Source organism: Stegodyphus dumicola, chromosome 2 (genome assembly GCF_044657685.1).
Source record: "Stegodyphus dumicola isolate Sdum_Otavi_A_Nest chromosome 2, ASM4465768v1".
Lineage (NCBI taxonomy): Eukaryota > Metazoa > Arthropoda > Arachnida > Araneae > Eresidae > Stegodyphus > Stegodyphus dumicola.
The window spans coordinates 180,298,511-180,311,808 of NC_140769.1; the positions used below are offsets into that span (position 1 = coordinate 180,298,511).

Consider the following 13,298-nt stretch of genomic DNA (forward strand, 5'->3'; position numbering starts at 1 on the left):
ATCACACAATTTGATTTCCTCTTTGTTCCTGTATATAATTTTCCTTTAATGTCACCTAAAATATTTGTTATTCAAGATTTTACAGTAAACGCTCAACTATCTGGAAAGTTCGGGAAATGCTAAATGATGGAGAAATGAAAATTTTGGATAGTTGAGCATATAAAAACTGTAATTAATGATAAAAATGTCCAATAGATGGAAGAAATTTCCAGTCTAAAATTATAAAAGCAATCATCTTACTTGTTACCAACTAGATTATCAAAAGCTTACATTTAAAATTATGTAAGGCAAAAAATGCATTTCAGACATCAGAACAGATACATTTTTAAGACTTAACTTATTTTTATGACTTAAACATATGAAAGTAAAACATCTTAACCAATTATAAAATCCTGTAGATCATGAATATTGGCACTGATGTCGCTAAATCTGCACCATCATTCTAACAGAAGTTCAAAGACAATTTTTTTTTGTCTTTTTAATTTTATTTTTAAACAATTTTCCATGCTTACAGAACACAAAATTCAAAAGCAAAATCAGAAAAGTTTTAAAAACAGCATATTCTTAGAATTCCTGATACAGTGTTAAGTGCTGTCAATTAAAAAGATCTTTTCTCAGTATATCAAGTGCTCGGTTTTGTTAGTAAGATACTTTATTTATCAAGCACAATTTCTTTCACACTTATCCCACATTAAATTCAACAGCAAAATCAAAAATATTTAAAAACAAATCTTCAGAACTCTCAAGAATGTTGTCATATATTTTTTTTATATTCACTATACTGTACAAAGTCTGAAATTCGGATGTCTAATATCTGGACCTTCAGACCATCAGCAATTTTTTTGCAAAAAGGGAGAAAGGGGAAGAGAAAAAAAGGGTGATTAGATTCCGAGTGTAGCATATACTTCACGCATATGCAGTAGACATTTTCTCATAATACAGCATGAGAGGGTGGGTCTGATTCTCAATTTCACTTTAGCACTTAATAAAACACTATCATGTTGAAAAAACACAATCATTTATTAACATAAATCTATCTGATCCATTATCTGGCTCTGTAGCTGCTTTACTGCTCAACATATAAATCAAACCAAAACATTCAATCAAAGTCTGCTGAATATCATATAACCCTTATGCCAATCTAATGGATCATTTGTTGTTATTTTTTGCTTTCATTTATCACATGATTATCAACCCATGGAAGCTTGAGGAATGACTCATGCAGCAATATCTAAAATAATTTTTGTCTTAAATATCAGTAACTGAATAATACACAGCATGATAACTATTATGCTCAATGATGATTACAAACTAAAGCCAACTGTATTTCGAAGTGTTGACGAGGAGATATTTAACAGAAATTTCTGAAAAACAGACTTTGTAAATGATATTTACAGGCCAGTTACTGCTGTTTGAATTAAGGTTAACTAATTTATTGTTCTTATAAGAAGTTCAAATGTATTTTGCCATGATGTACCTGCCAATTGATGTTTGGTGTGCTTGCCACAAATAAATGACTCGCATAGTTAGAAACTGTTTATGATTAAGAAAACTGCCACAATGCATGGCAAGTGCATAGTGGAAAAATAATGCCTTAGTATATGTGGGAACTTACTTCATCAGAACTCGGATAAGCCTTAAGCATATACAGGAAATATACGTAAGTATAATAAACAAAAAAACTAATATAATTCAGGCTTAATTTCCTCAGCATGACATAGGAGATGGATAAGTTTTAGTAGAGCATGTCTTTAGTCATTAAGCTTTATGATAATCGCCAGTAGCGTATAATGGGAGCTTCACACAGACTTTATTATAATAGCCATGAATTTGAAGTTTTTCAGATATCGGAAACAAAATGTGAAATTTTCTGATGAATGGAACTTGCAAAGAAAGCAGAGAAGTGGTAATAAATGAAGATGATATAACATAAGAATTCCACTGGATGACAATGACCCAATAATCAATCAACGGACACATGGCAAAATTTGTAATATGGTTTCAAATGCAGATAATTTCTCTATCAATAGTGAAGAAAATGACAGAGAGGTTGTTGGGAATGAAAAATTTTTGACACATAATTGGAATTCTTGATATGGTAATTATAGGAGTACATTATAAAATTAAAGTATTAGCACAAAACGTGAAGTAACCGAACCAGCTTACACTGAAAGAAACGTAATAAATACCGAGCCTTTTTTTTGGGGGGGGGGGTAATTTTGATTCTTTTAATTCATAAATGTTTCAATTATTTTAGATTTCTATAATTTCTATATGTCCTCTTACTAGATTTAAAATGAGGATCAGATAACTCAGAAAATTCCCAAATCAAGGATATCCAGACTTCTTTTAAGTCCGGATCTCAGAAATTGCACTGTATTATTTCTTTAAAAATAATACATTGCAAAAACTTTTGGTGGCAAGCCCTTTACATGAAAAGTGATGTGGACAAAAAATTCAGGATCAAAACTAATGGCACCTTAAAAAAAAAAAAAAAAAAAAAACTTAACAGCCCTCTGTAGTAATGGACAATAATTTATCTCGACCTAGATTTTACTGACTGGGTCCTTAAATGAGGAATAACAAAAGGAATTTATTGCATTCCCGTGTACATGCCTTTGCAGTATAAGTAGTAACAGGAAGATCCATTCTTCACATCTCAATGAAGCCATAGTTATTTTTATTTATGTACAAATGCAAATAATTTCATCCTTTCATTTATGTAGGACTCCTGAGCATGATCTCTGTCTTAAATATTTAGGCCTAGTTAAACATTTTGTTTATTTTAATAAATATAGCTATAGGAATCAAGAAGTCATAAATAAAAAATTTTATTTTGTAATTTTTAAAAATCAATTTTTGAAATTAAAAAAAAATAACCTCAATTTTTTTTTTTTTAATATAAAAAATTTATTTAAAGCTTTTTGGTAATTGAAAGTAGAGTGTACTCTTGATTATCTGGGCTAATGCTGGACAGAAGGCTTTATAATTGAAAAATACGGATAATACATACTATGAATATTCATGCATATGTGTTAAATATTTGTCAGATTTCACTGAGTACTTTTCTGAGTGCTATTTTATCATTGTATTCAATTGTCTTTGGTCAACGAAGTCCAGTAGAGTTTGAACATAAATTTAATCATAAAAATAAATCTAAAGAAGCAATTCAGTGCTATACCATGCTTGAATTTGCAAGGGTTTTCTACATTCTCTTGCTTGCATGCATGCACACATGTGTGAAAAAAAAGATAAAATTTTAACTTCATTTGACCACCAGTGGCTGAATGATTAAGAATGCTGAATGCTGATAGTTCAACATGGCTTTGGTTCAAATCCAAGTGCTGCTGGCTGCATGGTTGGTTTTCCTCACGTGTAATACAAGCCAGCTTTCCTTAGAAAGTCCTCCATGAAGGCATACTTAGTTTTAAGCAGATAGACCTGGTGGTTTTACTATGTTCAAATAATCTAACTTAATTTGCAATAATTTCTTACTTCTCCTTTTATAATTTTGGTTACTTTCCCTATCCATCCTAAAAAATAGTAAATCCTAATAATAAATTGCTATAAACTGCATCATTTCAAATTTAATTCTCCTTATGATTTCTACATAACACCATAGACTCCAAAATATAACTTGTCAGTAATTACTGCGTGAAACCTTAAAAATTGCATGTAATACACATTTTTCACTAATATTAATTTAAAAATTATAATTACGATCTACATATATAGAAAACTGAAAAACTGTTTTAAAATTAATGCATTTATTTAGAAGTTTTCATTAAATTATTCAAATAGAAATATCACAATTTATTAATATATTTTGAAGTGACTATTCAATATTTTACATATAAAAATAATCACATGAAAGGAAAACCGCAATCCATAAACTTCCATACATCAAATTTTTATGAAAATATTAAATTATTTGACACTTTAAGTATTTTCCCATTGACCATGAAATTGGCAGAAGTCTCGCCAGTCATTCAGATTTCAGTTTCCAAAAGCAGATTACAGTTTAATTAGTTAGGTAATCAAAAGATACAAGTTACAGGTATAGTACAAAATATTTAAATAAATGTGATCTTAAACTTATGCTAATCATTCTGGTGGTTTTTAAATTTTAGGATCTTAATTTTCAAGATGACAAGTGAAAACACATAGGTCCAACACTGTGAACTGAAAATGCTAGAGATAAAGCACACTACATATCTATCTTCTTGTCTAAAGGGGGGGGATAAGATAAAAGGACAATACTCACTAAAGGGAGAAGGCAGGTAAAGTCTTCTCCCTTTAGTGAGTATTGTCTGCTGCATAGAACAATGCATGCCATATGTAGCAGCAGTAATGATGAATGCACTGTAACTGTTGTGGTTTTAATACATCCACTTTTACACTTCTAATTTAATGCACAAATATGCTTTTGATTCACTTCAAGAAATTGTATACTGTTGGAGTAACACTCTAATGTAGGCAAAGAAAAGTACACACCTGTATTTGAGAATAGCTAAAAAGCTTATTATCCCAATGTCTTGTAAAAGGGTACAAAAAGTGTATTGCTGTACTGGGAAGCATCTAGCAAAGTGATACATGTCATGTTAATTTGTTCACAGTTATCAACATGAAAAAATATACTTACTGCTTTTAGTAATTTCTCACTCATTTTTATTGCTTACTTATATATTTAAAATAATCATCTTCACATAAATAAATACATAAATTATACTTACTTCAGCTGTCTCAAGGTCTTTATGAAATGATTTAGGTGGAAACCGCATTGTCTAAAATAAAGAAAGAATATAATACAATCATTGCATTTTCAATCATGGTAAAATTACAAGATTTTGAAACATTCCTAATAATAATTCAGTAATATTTTCCAGCATTCATAGTGTATATGATAGGCCTAAACAACCTTAATAAATAAAGTTATATGTCAGTAACTTATAATAAGTAGTTTAGATAATATTTTAAATATTCCAGCACAGAAAATCTGGAATTACAACCTGTTTTAAAATTTTATGAGCACATCATGAATGACTGGTGCTTTATTAGAATAAATTAAAATTTCATAAGCCTCAGTAAGTACGGCTTCTTGTTGAGGGATTGTACTGTCCAGGACATGCATTCCTTGAAAAGAGAACAATGTTATTACTTTGTATAATGTAACAAGAACGGTCTTAAGAAATGCAAAGCTCCAAACAAAACAACAACAACAAAAAAAAAAAAAAGTTGCAGGAGCAAATTTATTTAACATTCAGGTAAATGGCTAAATTGCCGAAGACACGAACAAGTTGGCAATGGTTTTGGCAATTGAGTTTTTTTTTTACCAAATTTGGCAAGAAATTGCAAAAAGTCGCCGAACTTGGCAATAGTTTGGTCTGATCTCTATACGTAAACACAACTATGCATGCCTTTCAGTAGTTTTGAGAAACTGAAGTTACTGGAAATTCTTCCACAGAAAAATTGTATAAAACCTACGAAAGCTTCAGTTTTGAATTGTTTAGTTCAAAGTAGAGTTTGGAGTACTGAGAGATCTCCATGCGAGCTTCGCCTTTTGGATGCATTTTGCATTACAATTAATGTTCTTAGTAGTTTGAAGTGTAACTACTGATTGTGCTCTCTCCTACTGAAAAGAGCTGAATGAGTACTTTTGTTGAAAATTTCAGAACTGAAGAGTGTTTCTAATGGAAATATAAATTTTATCAAGCTATCAACACTTCTGTGTGCATTCAATCTATTATAAACCCATATGCATACAATATAATAGCACATACCAACAGGACACTTATTGAAAAAATTAAAGAATTAAATTAAATATTTAAAGTGTATAAAACTATTTAAATTATAAAACTGTTAAACCATAACTAGAAAAGTAGTCAAGGTTGACAGAAATAATAAAAGGGGGCCCTACTGTCCTCTGTTGCACCAGGGACTCAAGTCTCTAGTTACGGTCCTATAAGAAAAGTTAACTTACAGCAAAGCTATATCTATGATAAAAGTTGTTAACTGAATCTAAAATCATTAGCATTTCACCTCAGTTCTGAAACTCTGTTTTGTACAAAAATGTACAGATGAAAATAAAACTGGTATAAATATCATTAAAAAAAAAAAAAAAAATCAGCTCCCTACATGACATAGTTCTCCTTAATTTTAAAATTTCAAGTATATCTTACATAAATGTATAGATTACCTTCACAGATTTATTATGAATGTCCAAGCAAAAGCTGATTCTCTTGTGAAATGCTGCTAGAGGTTCTCCAGTGCTATATACATCTACAGTTTGTTTGGACTGCATGTACCCTTGAGCATGGTTTATATTTGCTTCAATCACTCCATCACGTATAGCCTATAATGTAAATTTTATTATTTTTGTGTTTCAGATTTAAATATAGAGATAAGACCAGTTAATGTAATGTACCAAACAGATAATAGAAATGCTGTAATTGCAGCGTCATTACGAAAAAATTACAAAATTGATATGCAATGTTTACAACATGAACAAAAATAATATAAATTTACAAAACTGTATTTATTCTAGATTATTTTGTTTGCAGAATTAGTAATGCTCAAACATTTTTCTCACATGAATTCTCCTTTTAAAATGGCTTGATTATTTTATTTTTAATGTAAAAGAATATATCATACCCTTACACTAAGCATATACAGTCAAAAGTCGTTAATTCGGACACCCATAATTCGGAATGATCTATAATCCGGACATCAAAACTAAAAACTTTCTGCGCATGCGCCGCGTTGACACATGCGCAGAGGCGTTCACGCGTGCGTGTAAGACCTTTTACGACTGCGCATATGAGTGTGCGCAAGTGCAGAATACGTTTTCGCGTGCGCATTTTATGTATAATGGAGGTATAAGCTAAATAATTATCTATTTCAGTTAATGTTGATGATTGCGTTGTTCCTTAATTTTCAAATTGCATCCGGCTTATTATTTTTTGCAGACTGTAAGAGCAATTTTATAAAAGTAAGCTTAAACTTTCGATTATATCAAATAGAATTTCCGATATATATTTGTTAATATGTAAAGGATCTAAAGCGAAAGTATGTTTTGAAATCCGAAATCTGTTTATCATTTTCACGCTGCTCCGCGGCGGGCGCGTAATGAATTGGAAGTTGATTTGTCAGCACTATCCTTATCTTCAGCGCAGATGTTTTTATTTTATTTGGCTTATAATTCCTTACCAAATGTAGTATTTCATCTCGATATGCTCCGTCTTTGATATGATTTAAAACAAGTTCCTCGTCATTATAATTCGCTTCCGATAGCGAAGAAAAGTGACAGAGGTTATTGAAAACAAAAAAATTTCGATTGACAAATTAGTCGGTGTTCTTGACACAGCAATTATAGGACTTGAACGGCGGAACTTTGTAACTGAACAAGAAATTATGTCTGTTTAATAGAATTAAAGAGAAAGTATTATCACATGAAACGAAGCAACTTAAACAACTTACATTGAAAGAAATGTTTAATAAAGTAAACAAATAAATATTAAGCTTTTTTTTTTTTTTTTTTTTTTGTAAATTTTGATACCTTTTAGATCAGAAGTTGATCTGTCAGCACTATTCTTATCTTCAGGGCAGATGTTTTTATTTTATTTGGCTTATAATTCCTTACTAAATTCCTTAAAATCGAGTATTTCATCACGATGTACTCCGTCTTTGGTATGATTTAAATCAAATTCCTCATAATTATAATTTGCTTCCGATAGTGAAGAAAGTGACACAGAGGTTATTGAAAACGAAAAAATTTCGATTGACAAGTTAGTCGGTATTCTCGACGCAGCAATTACGGGACTTGAACAGCGGAACTTTGTAACTGAACAAGAAATTATATCTGTTTACAGAATTAAGTATTATCCCATAAAACGAAGCAGCTTAAACAACTTACAATGAAAGAAATGTTTAATAAAGTAAACAAATAAATATTAAGCTTTTTCTTTTTGCAAATTTTGATACCCTTTAGATCATAATTGTTCTTTATTTCATAAATTACGGTTTCATATTTTTAATTTTGGAATTTCTGCATGCCATCTTACGAGATTTAAACTGATGATCTATAATCCGGAATCGCCGAAGTCCCGACGAGTCCGGATTAACGACTTTTGACTGTACCATGCTTAAAATTTTAATCCATGTTCTTGCCGAAGATAGCTCGAACTTATTTAATGATACTTAACTTCAGTAAGTGGACTGTAATATTAACAATAACAATTTTATTTTAACAAAAACAACATTATTGAATACTAGCACACGCATGTGCTTATAGTTACCTACGTAACTTAGCTAAAGAGTGAGCAACCATATGCTCTTACATCAAGTCAGAAATCATTCATACTAATAAAGCAAAAACGAAATAACTTTAGGGTTACACTAAAGCCAAACTCTGCTTGGCGTAAAACAATGCTGCTAAGCAATACTCTTTCAGACACCGAACAATCCAATACATTTAAAATTTTAAAACAACATTTTTTAGAAAACATATGCACTTGATCTCTTTCCCAAGCACAACGTGTAGGATGCATAAACTGTTATTCATTATGTTAAATTGTTTGGACTGACATCGCTTTAGATGAAATTAGCTTTTCACTAACCTTGGCCACAATAAATTCTGCATCTTCAGAGCTGCCTAAAAGAAGTTTTCGGGCTATCTCTGCTAGAGAAATTCGGGAATAGGAGAGACTGATCATTCGAATTCCAGTCTTGATCACATTGTGCCTCAGTCGCAATATTAGAGTGTAGGTATGATCTGCTTGAAATTGAGGACCTAAGTTTTCTAGAACTTCATTAAACATATTGAGATTTCCAGCCTTAACCGCTGAAAAAAATGTAAGTAAAAATTAGCTTCATAATATAATGTTAATTTGAAATAAATACAATACAGATATCAATGTTGATCTTTTCTTAAAATTATACAAAATATTGCAGAAATAAACACATTTTAAAATATAAATTGTTAATTACAAAAATATTTAAAGAAGTGTAGGAAGATTGTTAATTACCACAAAGAATTCTAACAAAATTTCATCATACAGAATAAAGCCAAAATTAAAATTCTTTTGACTTACTGATGACAGATTACTGCAAAATGATTGTATTTATCATATTTTTGTTTTGCTTATAGTAAATGTTAAAAATTTTCATACAAACTTCATTCAGCATTTCATTTTATTATAGGTCTATTTAGAATAAATAGTAATACTTTTTTTACAGGTTATGTTTGGTTACACAGAAGCTTAAAACATTCTTTTCTAATCTCAATCATAAGTTTCCATCTCCTGCCTTAAGTAAATGCGAAAGAAAAAGTAGTTTAGTTGTTAATTTTCATGCAAGCACTTCAACACAGTTGTTATCGAAGTTGTTCTCCTATTCTTTGTGGAGGGTTTCTTAAACTTTTTTAGTCACAACCCCTTTTTGTCACTGAGATTTTTTCACGACTCACAGGACCCCATAATATTTACAAAAATTTTATGAGACCCCGTAAGTACTGCACAAATCCGACACACGCATGAGTGAAACTGTCAATTTTGTTCACTTGTGCTGTAATATACTACTGCAGTTTTAGGTCATTAACTTTAATTTCTAATTTTAAGACACAAAACAATGTGAAAATTTTAAATAAGTAACAGACGAAATGACAGCGTCCCGTGCAAAGCAAAGAAAATGAAATGAACGTTTGTATTATAAAAAGAATGTGTCGAAATATTTTCGTTTTTTCTTATGTTTATCAATTTTCAGATACATTATGTAAAAATATTTGGTAATTGGGAATCACTCCTGGCAGCGCAATTACTGGTTTGAGGTTCGTCAGCGCCTTCTTCAGCCTCTTCATTGTCGTCGTCGGGCAAGATTGGATCGTAGAGAGCTTTGGCCTTTGTCCTGATCATATTAGTGTCCAAACTCACTGTCATTTTCCTGCCATCAGCAATCAACAATGCCAGTGCAGCTTCCATTTTTACAATTCCGTTATTACGCGGAGTTATCACACGTTTTGCTTTTTTATTGAAGGTTACTGAGGCAGTTTTGCAGATGTTTGCTTCCTCTTTCTTGATGTACTGCACTGTAGATTCATTCGCTCCGTAATGGCGTGCCACAGATTCATAACTTCTGCCCTCTTTAATCATATTTAAAAGTTTCACTTTTTCGCTGATGATCATCATATTCTTCCTCTTGGGCACCCCAGAGGAAGCTTTCGCAGGGGCACAGCACTTAGGCGGCATTATAAGGGCTTAATTAATAAAAAAAAGTTATCGCTTAAACAAAAAAAGTTATCACCAACACAACATTAAAATACAGTATGTGAGACAGTCAACATCATGGACAAGACTGGCGAAGTACAACAAGAGAATATGCCAGGTGAGGCTGCGATGATGCGCAGACAATCAACTCACAGGGATAAATCCACTCGTACTCTCATTGGTCGATGTCGCATTGGAAACCAATCATGCGCCTTTATGAGAGCCCGTGTACTCTGAGTCAACTCATCTCTTTGTTTGGTTGTATTTTTTTACTTTTATTTTCTGATGAATATTTTGGAAAAACCCGCGAAGCACTGAAGCTGCAAAACATGAAGCGCAAAGTGGTGAGGGAACACTGTATAACATAGTCTAGGCGAGAAAAATTCTACTTACAATTTCCGATGAGAACTTGAAATAGATATTGAAAAATTAAAGCCTTTCAAACAGATTCACTTCACATACTGACTCTAGATTGGGTGTGTAGGCACTTTAATATATATATATATAGAATATATAAAAGAACATGCAAAGTTAATGTATTACTACATAACATAAAGAAAAGTGAATCCAAAAATGTTAATAATAAAACTAATATAATAAAATCTGCTTATAGGTAAGATCTGAAGTAGACAAAATTCTGTACAATGTAAATGAAATTTAATAAGTTTGTATTCTGTAAATGCAAAATTCCAATTTATGTCAAGTACAGATATAACTTAGTTTATGCCATGATTTAATTTTTGAGCTTTTATGCATAAACTGAAATAAAAATATAACAGGAATACACAGAACTTTCCAAGGCCTTCTTTAATCAATAAAACTGATTTCATGTTTCCTTCAGGTGTTTAAAGTTTGTACTATTTCTCAGTTTTTTTTTTTTTTTTTTGAAAATATATTTGGGAGTGCACTTATAGGTATTTAAAAATAATAACCTTTTCACATCAGAAACATACGTGTACTACGACAATCATACCATACATTTGTTTAGATCTTACACAGGCATGTTACTTGCATTTTGCCTGTAGTTGGAGCTATACTTTACTGATAATTCATGTAATAGATTGCAAGATTTCCTTTTTCACTCACTTAATAATGGCAGCACTAATCAACAATATTTTAATATTGATGTTTCATTGATATTCCAAAGGAAAATACTGGAAATATCAAATAATACTATTTTCATCAACAGAAAAGAAAGAAGAAAATGCCATCAGAAGAAATCAGTTATGTACCTGAAACAGAATAAGCAAAAATGCAATACAAATGAGAACCAGGAAATTTCTGCCTTTTTAAGACACAATTATTTTATGAAATACAAATTAATAGCTAACTCATATAAATATATTTAAAATGAGTGAAAATATTAAATACTACACAATATTAAACATTTTACATTTATTTAAAAGCGGAAAAGGAAAAAAAAAAAAAAAAAGCTTTAAAAAATTTTCTGAAAAAATTAAATATTTTTGGTACTCAGATTCTGTGTAGCCAAGACTGGCATGGAAAGGATTAATAAATAAGGGTAGAAGATGGATCACAAAGCATGACCACCCATAAAAACTAAAAGCTAATAAGAGGGCAAAAAACACACATGAAAAGACCATAAGACAGGAACTTCTTTCAAGAATGGAATAAGAATTAATTTTCAGCAATCTTGTTGTTCAAGCATTAATATCTGCTGCCTTACTATTGATCAATAATTAAGTAATAAATGCATTATTTTCAGTTTTAAACATCTCTAAACTAAACTAAAATTTCAGTAAACATTACTGACCTTGAGTTAACTGATAATAGGGTGCTAAAGATTTTCTAAGTTGAGGTTGCCTGAATAAAGATCTATCTGGTATATCACCAAGTAACAACTCTACTGTTATGGCAAGTTTGTAAACCTAAATAAAGTGAAAGATATATTATCAAACAAAAAATAACAAAATGCAATAAAAACTATTTTCTACATAATTGGGAGAAAGATATTTATAGATTTATTTTTATAAATTTGCAAAAATATAAATAGTATAAATTTTCGAAGCTTTTTTGGTACAAAGTAATATTTTACAGATGAAAATATTATATTCCATTATATAAAAAGACTTACTCAAATACGCAAGAGCATACCAATATTAACAAACAAGTCCTTTTACCAATTATCTTAATATAAACAATATTATTTTATCAGCTTTTTTTTTTTTTTAAATCAGTAGAAAAGAAACATGCACATTATATACTAATAAAACTTAATGTAAATACTGATGTAAATAAAATTATATTGTTATTAAAATTTGCATTACTATAATTTAATACACAAGTTTTTAAATTTGATTTATTAAAACTTTAATCATCATAATAAAACAGTTATTAAATTTATTCATTCAAGTATTACATGTGTTAGTTATTTCTATTGCTTGTCTTCTTTGATGGAATAATTTACTTCTATTATAATCAATAAGCACAACCCTAATTATAGGGTTCATACACATTTCTGCACATGGAAATTAAGTACTTTTGAGGATAATTAACAAAAAAAAAAAAAAAAAAGGGACGTATCAACAAATGGGAACTGAATAAATTCAATTAAAGATATTAGCTATGCCTGAACTTCACTTTTGTAATACCATCCTAACAATAAAATAGACCCACAAGTAGAAAGCCTTACCATTAAACATAATTTAATAAACCTAATTATAAAACACATTTGAGAATAAAATCAGCTTTATAAAATTTATCCAGTAGCATTAAATATTTTACACTTTTAATAGTTGGACATACTTGAAAGAAAATTACTGACATTTTATACATTTTACTAGTTGGACATACTTGAAAGAAAATTACTGACATTTTATACATTTTACTAACTGTTAGCTTTACGCTGATTTTTTCTTTTTTATGCCTCATTTTGTCATGCACTTGCTCAGTTTAGAAGTTTAGTAAATAGCAGGTAGATTTTACGTTAAACTGCATAGGTTAAAATGAGAAGTAGATCAGAATGATTCGTAACAGAAGACTGCCTGTTGCCACTGCTGCTGATTCCCTAGACAGAGA

The 13,298-nt window shown here is 30.3% G+C and overlaps 1 protein-coding gene across 2 annotated transcripts in view; it reads right to left on the reverse strand.

The window, feature by feature from the left end:
• Rpn3 (regulatory particle non-ATPase 3) overlaps positions 1-13,298 on the reverse strand; it is a 67,981-nt gene that overhangs the window by 5,433 nt on the left and 49,250 nt on the right. For both annotated transcript variants that reach the window (XM_035353330.2, XM_035353329.2), the window contains 4 exons: positions 12,034-12,148; positions 8,616-8,839; positions 6,197-6,352; positions 4,734-4,784 (listed from right to left, as the gene is read on the reverse strand). In XM_035353330.2, the coding sequence (XP_035209221.2) occupies positions 4,734-4,784; positions 6,197-6,352; positions 8,616-8,839; positions 12,034-12,148 (546 nt within the window). The remainder of the gene's footprint in view (positions 1-4,733; positions 4,785-6,196; positions 6,353-8,615; positions 8,840-12,033; positions 12,149-13,298) is intronic.